This window comes from Brachyhypopomus gauderio, chromosome 2, assembly GCF_052324685.1.
Source record: "Brachyhypopomus gauderio isolate BG-103 chromosome 2, BGAUD_0.2, whole genome shotgun sequence".
Classification (NCBI taxonomy): Eukaryota; Metazoa; Chordata; class Actinopteri; order Gymnotiformes; family Hypopomidae; genus Brachyhypopomus; species Brachyhypopomus gauderio.
The window spans coordinates 43,067,459-43,080,647 of NC_135212.1; the positions used below are offsets into that span (position 1 = coordinate 43,067,459).

The following is a 13,189-nucleotide window of genomic DNA, read 5'->3' on the forward strand; positions in this document are numbered from 1 at the left end:
GTGAATTCATAGATTTAGCAACCTGGTTGGTGCATTTGATACATTTGAACAAAAAGCTCAGTGTTGCCAGCTAACCATTGAATCTACTTTTGTAGCAAACGTATGTGGAGACAACTCCCAATAAAAACCTACATGGTGAAGCAAGCGTCATGCTGGAAGGAGTTTTATATCAGCATTGTTCTCCTAAAGCTCGTCTCTCTGTTATGTCTGCCCTGAAGAGCTGTTGAAATTCTCACTGGTCAAACTCAATAAAAATGAAAGTACATTCATGTTGACTGCAGGGATATTTGTTTTACTCGGACACATAGTATCACAAAGCATTCTTTTGCATCATTGCTACAGTGATGCTTTTGAAATGACCTTTGTAATTCCATTTTACACTGTACACACTGGTTTTTCCAGAATACAGATTTTTAAGTGATCTAAATGGTGATGGCTGGCCAGTTCTTGTGCAGGCTTATTTTGGACTATTTTCTAGTGTTCGTGTCTTCAGAGAGATTCATAAAGAAGTAAATCATTTACAAAGCACTGTCTGCACTGAACAAAATACGGTTCAGATAAAAAATTCCACTCCACCAAGGCCTGGTGAAGTCATTTACTGTGGTGCACAGAGATTACGTAAATGCCTTCGAAATACTTTCCGTCATCTTCGAAGATGGAAGAGGTTTACATACGAACCACTATTCACATCACCTCGATTCCTCATTTCTGCTACAAATTCCCCAACACAACATCCCTACTGGCACAGTGCTGCATTGAGACATCTGGGAATGCGGCCCAGGGCTTGTCAGTATAATTCAGTTAGGTTCTAATGCACAGACCTACCTTCTAATAACACATGCCAAAATATGGTGAGAAGAATTTAATGAAAAAAAAAATCTCCAAAACAGGCTCATTTAATTATCCGTGCTATTTTATCCATGCTATTATATTTTATTGGTTGGATCATGCAAGCTGTGTTTATTTTTTCTATGTAAAGTAGATTGAGATTTGTGATTTTAGACGTGAAAATGTATATAAAAATTTTTTGTATATAAAATGTCAAATACATGCAATTATTATTGTTTAATTATAGTTTAATTATAGATTGAATGTCTACTCTGTTTACCTGGTTCAAAGCTTACAAAATAGCCAATACATAAACATGAAAAACATACAAATAGGTATCACGTTTCCCTAGGTTATTAGAACACAAGCAATATCACGTAATTGTATCAGCACGTTTGTCAGAAGAGAGCGTGTCACATGCCTGAGCATTCTTCTGTCGAGGCTATTGTCATCGTCATAAATGTGTCACGAGGGGCAGGCAGAGTGGAGACGTGGTCGGACGCTCCGCTGCCCCCGCTCACAAACAGCCGGACAAATCAAATCAGCGGGCAGCGTTCGGTCCCGCAGGAACACATCTTTATTACCAAGTTCATATCCGTCGCTGTGGAGACCTTACGGCGTTGGGAGCGTGGCGTTTTATGCTGTCTCCCTGTGACACCTATTGCTCCTGACTGTCATACAGGCTCACGGAGACAGAAGAGTGAAATGGGCTAATTCACACTTACACGGCACTTCAGTACGGCTGATCGGCCCAATTATGTTCTTTGCTCTTTCAAAATGAGAAACACTCCAGGGGAATCAATTGCGCTCAGAAATCGGCGTTTTTGAGAAGTGACTGCGTGGAATGAGTCAAACGAGGCTGCTGTGGTCTGTGGCGTTTCTGGGCACTGTGGTTGTCCTGAAATACCTTAAATTACTAAAAGATGTTGGGAGAAGACTTCTGCACATTTTTGTCTTTTTAATACATCAAATGATGTATTAAATGTTTCTAATGAGCTATGTTCCATCAGCAGACTCTTACTAGATAGAGCCACAGTAATCAGCCAGTGACAGCCATGGGGCCATTTGATAGAGCAGTAATGTTATTCAGGGTGTTCTTTATCAGGGTGTAGTTTGTCAGGGTGATCTTTATCAGGGTGCTCTTTGTCAGGGTGTTCTTTGTCAGGGCGTACTTTGTCAGGGTGTTCTTTATCAGGGTGTTCTTTATCAGGGCGTACTTTATCAGGGCGTACTTTATGAGGGTGTACTTTATCAGGGTGTAGTTTGTCAGGGTGTTCTTTATCAGGGTGTTCTTTGTCAGGGCGTACTTTGTCAGGGTGTTCTTTATTGGGGCGTACTTTATTAGGATGTACTTTATCAGGGTGTTCTTTGTCAGGGCGTACTTTGTCAGGGTGTTTTTATTCAGGGTGTTCTTTATCAGGACGTACTTTGTCAGGGTGTTCTTTATCAGGGCGTAGCTTTATCCGTAGCATGCCCGGCCTTATTAAGAAAGCACCCCTCCTTATGAGCTGCTGTGTCCTGCAATGAAGAATGTTGGGATACTGAAAAATGTGAGATATGATGGAAAATGCTCTGGAACATGTCAAACAAGTTGTCATTCCACATTTGTGCTTGAATGTGCTTAGCATCTTCAGAACTGCTACCAGTACGCAGAATTTATAAAACGTCAATGTCTCCTACAACGTTAACATAAATGTTCTACGTGTTCTATGTACTAGAATACCTGTTGGCAATAAATATGTCAATTGCAATAATCTGATCATTGTCACGGTACGGAGGGCCCCCTGCCGGTCGCCCCCGTCTACAGCGGCAGTTGTCCTGTTGTTGTTGCGTTGTGTTCGTCCCTCAGGTGGGCGGGGCCTATGATTCGCCTCACCTGATGGTCGTTTGTCTGTCTATATATGTCTTGTTTTTGTACCAGTTGACTGCTGGTCATTGTATCCTTAATTCGCATTGTGTCACAGGTTTTTGGTTTGCGCACTTTCTTTATTAAAACCTCCTTTTTCTCTTAGACTTGGCGTGATCACTTCCATTTTATTTCACACTCCCTGCCTGTCACAATCATGATGAATGAATGAAAAATGAATGTCAAATTTAGTTAACATGCAACTGGCCAAATATCTTGCCAAACACACTGTGCATATTTTGAAAAAAAAAACACATATTTTGATATATTTTTATAAAAGTTATTTCATGTTTCAGTACTTTGAAACCATTTTATCTAGATGAGAAATGTTATAAATAAGGGACATAAATGAATGTCAGGGTTCCCGATTGGAATCACAAGGGCCCAGTCTCTGCACGCCCATACTGTATGGACCCCAGAGTTATTACCTGTCCTTTTACCTTTTACATTGTAGAATATGGTTCTGTTTGCCTTCAGTGAACATGCTCGACTTTGTCAGAGCTAATAGTACGTCTGGAGGAAGTCAACCGTGACTTGGTTGAGTGTGACAACAATGACACTGTTTCCTCAAGTCAGAGATGAAAATGTTAACCAGCCTTTCGAGTCATCACGAGGAGCTGCTGTACAGCTCTGAAGGAAGCAGAGGACCCGAGTTCAGAGGAATCGATGCCATCGAGAGTGTGGAGAGGCCCGGGAGTGGAGAGTGCAGCATTCCTGTCGAGGACTTAAAGTCTCGTCCCCCAGTGGACAGGCAGGCCACTGTCCCCTCATTAGAAGCAGGCTGGACCAGGGAGCAGTAATGTAGCTGTGGGTTTGGGACACTGTGTTCCTGCTCACACTCATCAGCTACCAACGTCTGAGGCACAGTAATGTTGAACTGCAAACAAAGCCACTGAAGACCACCAAGGTGATGTTGGGCAGATAGAGCTAAAATGGCTGAATTTGCCAAGACAGTTGGTATACTCTTCTTTACTAAGCAGAAATACAATAAGGCATTAAAAAGCTGCCTCTAGTACTGTCACAAAACACAGCACGACAAGCATGGTGGTCCAAAATGAGTTCAGTTTCACGTTCCGTGTGACTTTGGCATTTGGTAAATGTTGCCTTCTGCTAAACAAGAAACAGCCAGTGTCTGATGTAATGAGTTTGAAAAAGGTTCAATTATAGGTCCAAATCAATAAACTGTCAGTACTGGTTGAGAAACACATTAATTGGTGTGGTACGCAGGTCTTGTTCCATTAATTGGCGTACACTGGTGTTCAGTGTGACATTTGTGAGGCTTTTGGCCATCATGTGCCATTTTGCAATCTCTCTGAAACTCAGGAGAAAGGGACGGCCAGTTCCAGGTGATCGGGGGTGTCAGAGGAGAGAGGCGTGAGAATTTGCCTTTATTCTGTCTATCTCTGCACTGACTTTTTCACAGAAGGGGCCAGATCTGACTGAAAGTGCCCCGCCTCAGTGACATTTAAATTAGGCAGAGGCCATTTGGGCCTTCCCTTGTGAGGTTCCTCTTCCTTGTTGCCTGAGGTTGCACACATCAAATATTAACTGCTGTGTTTTATACCTGCGTGGCAGCCAAAACAAATGGTGCCCCTCAGGGCGAAAATGTCAGAGAAACCTTTACTGGCTCTGATTTAGGCCCTTGGAGGAATGGGCTGTAATGGTAGCGTTTGAGGCTCTTTATCTTTGGCCGCTCTAGTGTGCAATTCCCCTGTTGTCCACCTTGACGATACCTTTTTTTTTAACAAGTTCTCTGCTTCGTCTAGAGGTCTGTCCCAAGTCTTGGACTGTTGACCTCTGACATATAAGGTGGAACTGGAAAGGATTTCCCATGAAAGTCCCAGTGCCGTTCTCATTGCCTGAAACAGGGAGAAGGGACCAGCTGTCGGGTACAAATGAAGTGAAAGGGACAGAATGAGTAACAAAACAAATGATTCGGGGCGTTTTCATAAATAACTAATGCCCTAACAACAACATAACATTAGTGTGGATGACACACTACTCATTTCACACGATTGCATGCAAGAATCTACGTTTTACAAATGTACAGAGTACTGTGAAGTGTTTTAAATGTAAATACTATGTTCATCAGTCCCACACAAAAGTGAAAATATAAGTGATGCCAGATTGTGGGTTTTTCTTTTGAAACAGAGCAGAGAACATTTGGCAAGAGTCCAAAAACAGCAGGTAAGTCGTCAGTGTGTAATGGTCAGGACCTCTAGGGAATGTCTCACTCATATGTCTATAGCACCATCGTCTGTCAGTGGAGACTAACTGTAGAATAGTTGTTCTACTCGCCAAGGCTGGCAACGTGATCACATAATGTTTAGTAACAAACCGCTGTGGCTTAGTTAAAAAAGCACTAGATGTGATGTTTCCACTAGACTCTTTAGACTTTGGTGGATGGAAATCAAAGCAAGATTAAGAAAATCCATCAGTGTACATCATGTGTGTTGTTATTATATAACTTCAAGTAATTACTATTTTAATTTATTTTTTAGTGTTTTGCTAAAACATAGGAAAAGATCATCCATGTTGACATATAGTGTAGTAAGATACATTTAACATTTAATATTGTTATAATTCTTGGTTTAAAATGATCATTGTAATTTGCTTTTCTTTTTCACTGTAGTATTCATGAAAAGCTTGAAAAAGCAGTACATCAGTAGCAGAATTCATTGCAAATGAATAATGAATTGCAATGCATAAATAGATCATTATATACAACCTTTATTAAATTAGTAAAATCATCACTCTACAAAGCATACAACGGTAGCGAGTAAGTCCACTGGACTAATAATGGCGGTACTGTGATGTCCGTTCACTCTAGGTGGCGCTCTCCTCCATTTTGTGTGTGTCTTTGGACAGCGGGAAATTTAGACATGTTCTGAATCGGATGGGTATGAGGCGTTCCTCTGAAGGCGTCTGCTTGGTTTCTGATTGGATGCACAGGAGGCCATCTTCTCCCCGGGTGCAGGTCAGCTTGGCTGGGTCTATGTGCTCTGGCAGTTCCACACTCTGAACAAACCCAGCCGGCTCGGGGTCCGTGCCGTTGCGAGAGTCCACATCTGTGCCTTTGGTCGCCATCATCTCCAGCCGTCGTCCGGACACGGTCACTGTGATGTCTTCTGGAGAGAAGCCTTGGGTGTCCAGTGTGACGGCCAGGGCTCGGTCAGGGACCTTCTGCGTTGTGGGGCCCGTGGGTCTGGAGGAGGAGAGGGGGCAGAGGTTGTCCAGGTTCTGGAGTAGGCTTCCTGAGAGCCCCTCACACAGCTCCCTCGTCAGCCTGTCTCGGACGTCTGCTCTAAAACTCTCCAAGAGCTGGGCGCGGCGATGGAGGAAGTGTTCTCTGAAACCGTCCAGTGCCGTCCTGCCTCTGGGCCACAGCAGATAGGTGTCGTCGTCAAAGAAGGGATCCTCTTTGAAGAGGCTCTCGATGGCTGACTGGCTCATGTCGCTGCCTTCTTCTCTGTGCTCTCCGTGGGATCTTTCAGGGTTTGCTTCAGCCAAGCTCTGGATGATCTGAGCACGCTGACGGCCCTTCCAGTCTTTATATAGGTTTCCTACAGAACCTCCTTCTGTTTCACGGTTCTCAGCGGTGAGGTCATTGCAACAGTATGGAACAAGAAGCCAACGAAAGGCATGCCTAGCACAGTCAGTCAAAGCTAAAAGAAGCTTTACTGTCAAGTCATGTTTAAATTTACGGTTGACTGGATCCTCTTTCTTGCTTCTGTGTTGGTGCTACTGTGAGGACAGCCATGGGCAGTGGGGCAAACCGTGACATCACCATGCTAATTTTAAAGCTTGTTTGCCAAGGCTACCCCTACTTTTGGTGAGGGCTTGTCTAAGACAGGAGCTATGCTGATTGTGTTAACATGATGTCACATCATGCTTCATATTCATTCATTCATTCATTCATTCATTCATTTATTATTAATGACCACACAATGGTGGAATTTGCTTCCGGTACAGCATAACATACTCACATCTCTGTGTCAAAAAAAAAAAAAATGCATAAATACAATATACAGACATAGACAGACAATTCTTTCAGGTCGTACATTGATTTAGTGACCGTACAGCAGTTGGAAAGAAACTGTTTTTGAGTCTGACTGATTTTGTTGGTAGGGGCCTGTAGCGTCTTCCAGAAGGCATGCGTGTAAACAAGTGATATGCAGGGTGAGAGGGGTCTAAAGTGATCTTTTTAGTTCGTTGTATGATGCGTTTTTGATACAGTGTGTCTATGGATGGGAGGGTGTGGCCTGTGATTTTGGATGATTTATCTATTATACATTGTAGTTTTTTCCGTGAATGGTTATCCAGATTTCCGTACCAGACTATTATAGATGAGGTAAGTATGCTTTGAATGATTGCTGTGTAAAACTGAAGGAGGATGTTCGGCCTGATTGTAAATTTTTTCAGTTGTCTGAGGAAAAATTGTCTTTTATTGTCTATTGTCTATATTATACATAGTATGTATATTTTTTGTGCTTTTAACCCTTACATATATATTATTACAAATTATTTACAACATGTGATACACAAGAAATAGTTACAAAGAGTTATTATAATTGTCACGTTACGGTCCCCGAACCCTTCCTTTGGGGCGTGTGTTAACGTAGTCTGCGTCTATTCGTCTGCGTCAGTGTATCTCCGTGGGTGCGGGTGCGTCTTGTCATTATCTGTCTCACCTGTGGCTCGTCTCGTCATCACGTGGGGTTGATGTGGTCTGTATTTAATGTGCGTTCGCGCAGTGTCTTGTGCTCGTCGTTGTCTAAATCTGCACGCTGTGAGCGTTGTTTTTATGCTACTCGTGCGCTATTGCGCAATACCTGTGCACTTAATAAAGTGACCGTGAGTGAAACTGAAGGATTCTGAGTCTCGTCCGTCTGCCGCCTCCCGCGTCACAATAATATTTCATTATATTTATATTATGTTATATATATATATATATATATATATATATATATATATATATATATATATATATATATATATATATATATATATATATATATAGAGAGAGAGAGAGAGAGAGAGAGAGAGAGAGAGAGAGAGATGTGCTGCATATCAAAACTTGCTATAAAATGTTTACTATCCCATATATGCATATATGTGTTCATGACAAACCCTGTCATTTACTCTTCTGGCCAGGAGATGACTGTAAGGGCCTATATCAGACTGTAAGGGCCTATATCAATCTGTGCCTGTAAATGATATTCCTCACAAATATAAATTGTTACTCCACTGTAAAACTCACCACCAGTTTGAGGCACACTGACTTGACTGAAAGGTTTTTTTTACATATGAATGTATCCAACCTGTCACAAGTACAGTATTATGATGATTTACAAAGACATTTTAAAAATAGTAAAGACAGATCTGAACTGAAAAACTGTTTGTCTTAGTGTCTGACAACAAATATGTGGTTTGGGCTGAGATCCATCTCGACTCTCTGCGAATGTCTTATGTACCCATGGCTGCCTGGGAGATTTACTTTGTGAGCTAATCCCACAGTCATGGCTTGGCCTGGGTGAGTTAACCTCAACTAATGGCCTGGTCTGGGTAAGCTAATCCCACAGATATGGCCTGGGATGGGTGAGCTAATCTCACAGGCGTGCCCTGTGTTGGACTGGGGTAGACTGGGTGACTGGGTGATTTTTCAAACATCTGGCCAGCACACAGCCTGGACATCCTTCAGTATCATCCTGATACGAAGATATTTTTAACTATGACACACTTTAAAACACATTCTGCTGGTCTATACCAGTGTATGAAATAACAATTATGAATATGAGTCAAGTCTTAATTGGAAAATAATGAAGATTTCAGGGGGGTGTTCCACAAAGCGGGTTAAGCGAGAAAACCCGGGTAAGTTAACTCAGAGTTCACGGAAACTCGAGGTTTTCCGTTCCAGAAACCGAGCTTAAAGAGAACCGGAGTCAGTTACTGTAGCAACTTATGCTCTGAAGCTAACCTGCTCGCTGGCAGGTTAACTTGGACCTGACCCAGTTACAAACACGTCATCATGACGTGTCCTTTCCTCTAGGATCATGTGGATATTGAAACTCAGTTTATTCGCTGAGTTCTTCGTCGGGAACGCCTTATAAAACCCCGAATAGACATAGGCCTATCATTTTCGGATTATTTTTTTAATGAACGTTATCGTTTTTCAGCACAATCCAATACTTACGTCAATAAAATTATTAAGCGTCACATTTCAAATATTACACATCGCGGATCAGCCCTAAATTCTCTCCAGATTGTTATACGTCGCTCTTCGTTTTTTGCTAGTGGAATTTTTTTTTATAGTGTAGGAGATGCGGGATCTGTCAGCAAAGCTACTGTATGTCGGTCTGTCCAAAAACTATGTCTGGCATCAAAATGACTAGTGCCCAGTTTTGTGGTGTTTCCTGGGCTTAAGCCAGTTATGGACATCAAAGAGGAATTCCACAGCATCGTAGGTTTGTCTTTAATTCACACGGACAATAAAGAAATTAAGCAAAGGAGAAGCAGTAGGCTATATAACAAACTTCATTCCATTTACATTTTAAGGATTTCCTAGAGTGATTGGCTGCATTGATGGAACCTACATATGCTACCTATTCCAGCACCATTAGAACATAAAGGCGATTACATAAACAGAAAATCCATCCATAGCATTAATGTACAGGTACTAACCTTTATAATCCTTAATGAATAATGTACTTATCTTTAATGGTAACAAAACTAACGTAGCTATTGCCACCAGCCACTTTCCCTCAAACTGGACATATATAGACTTACCTCCCCCTGACTATATCTCAGATTTGCCACCAGTCCAGAGACCAGTCCACCAGCCCTTTGGCACCATGCACCATGCACTTTATCCCTGTCCCATTTACCTACCTCACACACACTGTACATACTGTACTTATATTTTTATATTTCATACCTTATACTGTTATCTATTTTACATTTTTTTACCTTGCTTATTTAATGTCTATTGCCTGGCTTGCACCATGACCGTCTTGCACTATGTTGTCCTGCACTATGTTGTATGTAATTGCTGCTGTGATATTTTGTAGTATGTAATTGCACTGAGGCCTAGCCTAAAAGTGTTTCATTGTGCTGTACAACCCTGTTTCAGCATAATGATAATAAAGTTGAATTGAATTGAACTGACCGTTCTCCCCATCAAGATCATATGTGATGCTTCTCACCTCATCACAAATGTTGAAGCCAGATGGCCAGGATCCGTGTATGATTCCACACTGTACAACAAATCTGAATAGAGTAGGCCTGAGGTAGTGCAGTGTAATAGTTAAATCAGTGTAATGCAGTGTAATAGTTAAATCATTGCAAACCCTAGTGTGATTATAGGACACTATGACGGCCTCCTTCATGGAGACAGAGGGTATCCCTGCCTGTCCTATAGGCCTACCTTATGACTCCCTATTCAGATCCTGCACCTGGACCACAGTCCCGCTACAATCAGGCCCACAGCAAAACCAGGGCAAGAATTTAAATGATCCTAGGAATCCTCAAGGCCAGGTTCCAGTGCCTGAAGGGGCTCAGAGTTACCCCTGATAGGGTGTGCCACATAATAATGGCATATGTGGTATTACACAACATTGCAACTATCCAGGAAGAGCGACAGCCTACCATCTTTGACATGCCCACAGATGAGGAACCTTACATGCATGTGGGTGACAACAGAGATGGTGGAGTTGTCAGAGACTCCATCTGCAATCACTGCTTTCCACATTAAATCATGCACCACCACCCACCCCACCCCACCATCCACCCTGTAACCTTTTAATATACATTACAGTCAAATTCACTGTTATGTTTCATTATTTCATTTTTCTTGTAAATAAATATATTTTAGAATATATTTTAAGAATAAGATATAGTTATGTACTGCCATACCACTTTGTACTATATTCTTATACTTCATTTTTATCTGATGCCATGTGTGTTTCACACCACTCAGATTAGACCTGGAATCAGTAAGTGTTCAATTAAAAAATATTTAAAAACTCAATACAGTATTATAAAGGTGGAGAAAATAATAATATAATCGCACCCTTCTGCTAAATATAAAAATATCATTTTCACTCACGCATTAACTCTGTTGGCAATTTTTTGACATGCTGACTGCCTTTCTCTAGCAGCTACCGCAGTATTACATTTACGTTTAATAATATCTAAATATTCTGCATACGCAGTCATTAATACTCCTAAGCTACAGTGGTGTGAAATACGATGCTCGGCTGATTTTCGCGTTTAAGTCCATGATAAATCCTATTTATCTGCGTTCCATTAAGAATGCCTTTTATAGTTACGCGTGAACGCGCTTCTGTCTGGGTCAACCTACTCAGAGTTGAGCGACCCTGATTACTTTAACTCCGATCCGCCGTTTTGGAACCGAAAACTCTGAGTATGTCAGATCGGGGTAAGACAACTCAGAGTTCAGGGTTAAGTTTAGAGTTTGTTAACCCCGCTTTCTGGAATACCCCCCAGATGTATTTTAGTTTTGTTTATTTATTATTTGTTTGTTTATTTTAAAACAAACTAGTCGGCATACGCTTCCAGCACACCAGTCATGAATGAAATAAGATAGAAAAATCAACCTTCTTATAATCTTTCAATGTAATAATTTAATACATAAATGTGACATGTGATATACATGTCATATTACAAATATCGCATATGCACATTTTAAACGTGTTTTTTCATGTTTAACATATAGTTTTAACAAGATATTTAAAACATGTTATGTAAAATATCTGAAAGATTAAAATAGTCAAGAAAGATCTCAAATGAAAACCTGTCATTAGAATTTAGAACTCAGGTTGTTGGTCAAGACCAACAACTTGGTCTAGCACAAATCAAAAATATTTCCTCAAAGTAGTACAAAGCAATACTCATACCTGTAATTCATGTTTTGGCCTGTTGGGGCGCTGATGGGGTATATACAACATCTCCATAGCTTTTCAAAGCTAAACCAGACAAACTGCAGGACATAGTTTTGCTGAAAGGGGGCACTGTTGGATTAACTTTCATGGATTTTCAGACCCTGATTCCGTCTGATTTCCGGCTGATACGACTTCACTACTTGGACCTCCTGTTTCAGCTGTTTCAGTTCTTTTGAAATTATTTTTAATTTCAGAAATACATAAAGAAACCAACATGTTTTCCAAAGAGGCCTGTATAAAACACAACACACAAATACAAATACACAAACACAGAAGAGCACACACACACACACAACTGCAGTCTCACACTCAAACCATTCACCCCAACAATGCTAAATGCTACTGAGGTTTGCAAGGCTCTGTTTTGTGACATGTAGAATAGGGTTCAGTCTAAGAGCCCTCCTCCTCCCTCCCCCACTCTCCTCCACCCTCCTGCACCCTCCCCCACCCTCCTCTACTCTCCTCCACCCTACTCCACCCTCCTGCACCCTCCCCCACCCTCCTCCACCCTCCTCCTCCCTCCCCCACTCTCCCCCACCCTCATCCACTCTCCTCCACTCTCCACCACCCTCCTCTACTCTCCTCCACCCTACTCCACCCTCCTCCACTCTCCTCCACCCTCCTCCTCCCTCCCCCACTCTCCCCCACCCTCATCCACCCTCATCCACTCTCCTCCACTCTCCACCACCCTCCTCTACTCTCCTCCACCCTACTCCACCCTCCTGCACACTCCTCAGCGCTCCCCATGGCCTATAATTCTCATGGACAGGAGAATTATGGAGGAGGAATATGACCGGACAGACAAGGAGACAAGGAGGAAGGGGGGGGGGGGGGGGTGAGATTTACAATTTTAGAAATGGGGCCCACAAACAAAGGGAAAGAAACAGAGAGAGTGTGTGATTTTACCCCAGAGTCGGTGTGATTCAGGGTAATACCTTTTATGGTGTGCAACTAGCGACAGCCCTTCTGGCCTTCTGTTGCAGTTTAAATCCCAGGCAAAGGCAGTCACACCAAACACACAGCACTGAACCCTGATAAAATAGAGAGAGAGAGAGAGAGAGAGAGAGAGAGAGAGAGAGAGAGAGAGAGAGAGATGCTTGCATTTTGTCATTTAGCTCTCATTCTCCCTCCTGTACCCTGGGGGTCTGCACGAAGAAGACTGATGGTGGGTAAAGGCCAAAAACGGAGAGGAGAAGGGACAGGACAGGGTTGCACACACACACATACACGCCTACACACGCACGTACACACACACACACACACGCACACACACACACACACGCCTACACACATGCATGCACGCACACATACGTCTACACACGCATGCACGTACACACACACACACACACGTCTACACACACACGCATGTACACACACACACACACACACGTCTACACATGCATGCGCACACGCACACACACACACACACAAATAACATGCACACTGACACAGAAGCAGAAAGAGGACGAGGATGTGCATGTACACACACACACTC

General features: G+C 42.3%; 1 protein-coding gene across 1 annotated transcript; it reads right to left on the reverse strand.

Moving 5' to 3' along the window:
- Positions 1-5,444: 5,444 nt before the first annotated feature.
- Positions 5,445-6,264, reverse strand: hspb9 (heat shock protein, alpha-crystallin-related, 9). Its single transcript, XM_076997504.1, has one exon. It carries the CDS (start codon positions 6,185-6,187, stop codon positions 5,561-5,563), a length of 627 nt encoding a protein of 208 aa, XP_076853619.1. The 5' UTR covers positions 6,188-6,264; the 3' UTR covers positions 5,445-5,560.
- Positions 6,265-13,189: the final 6,925 nt, after the last annotated feature.

Excerpts from the sequence above, each read along its gene's own strand:
- hspb9 (XM_076997504.1), bottom strand. The coding sequence starts at position 6,187 with ATGAGCCAGTCAGCCATCGAGAGCCTCTTCAAAGAGGATCCCTTCTTT.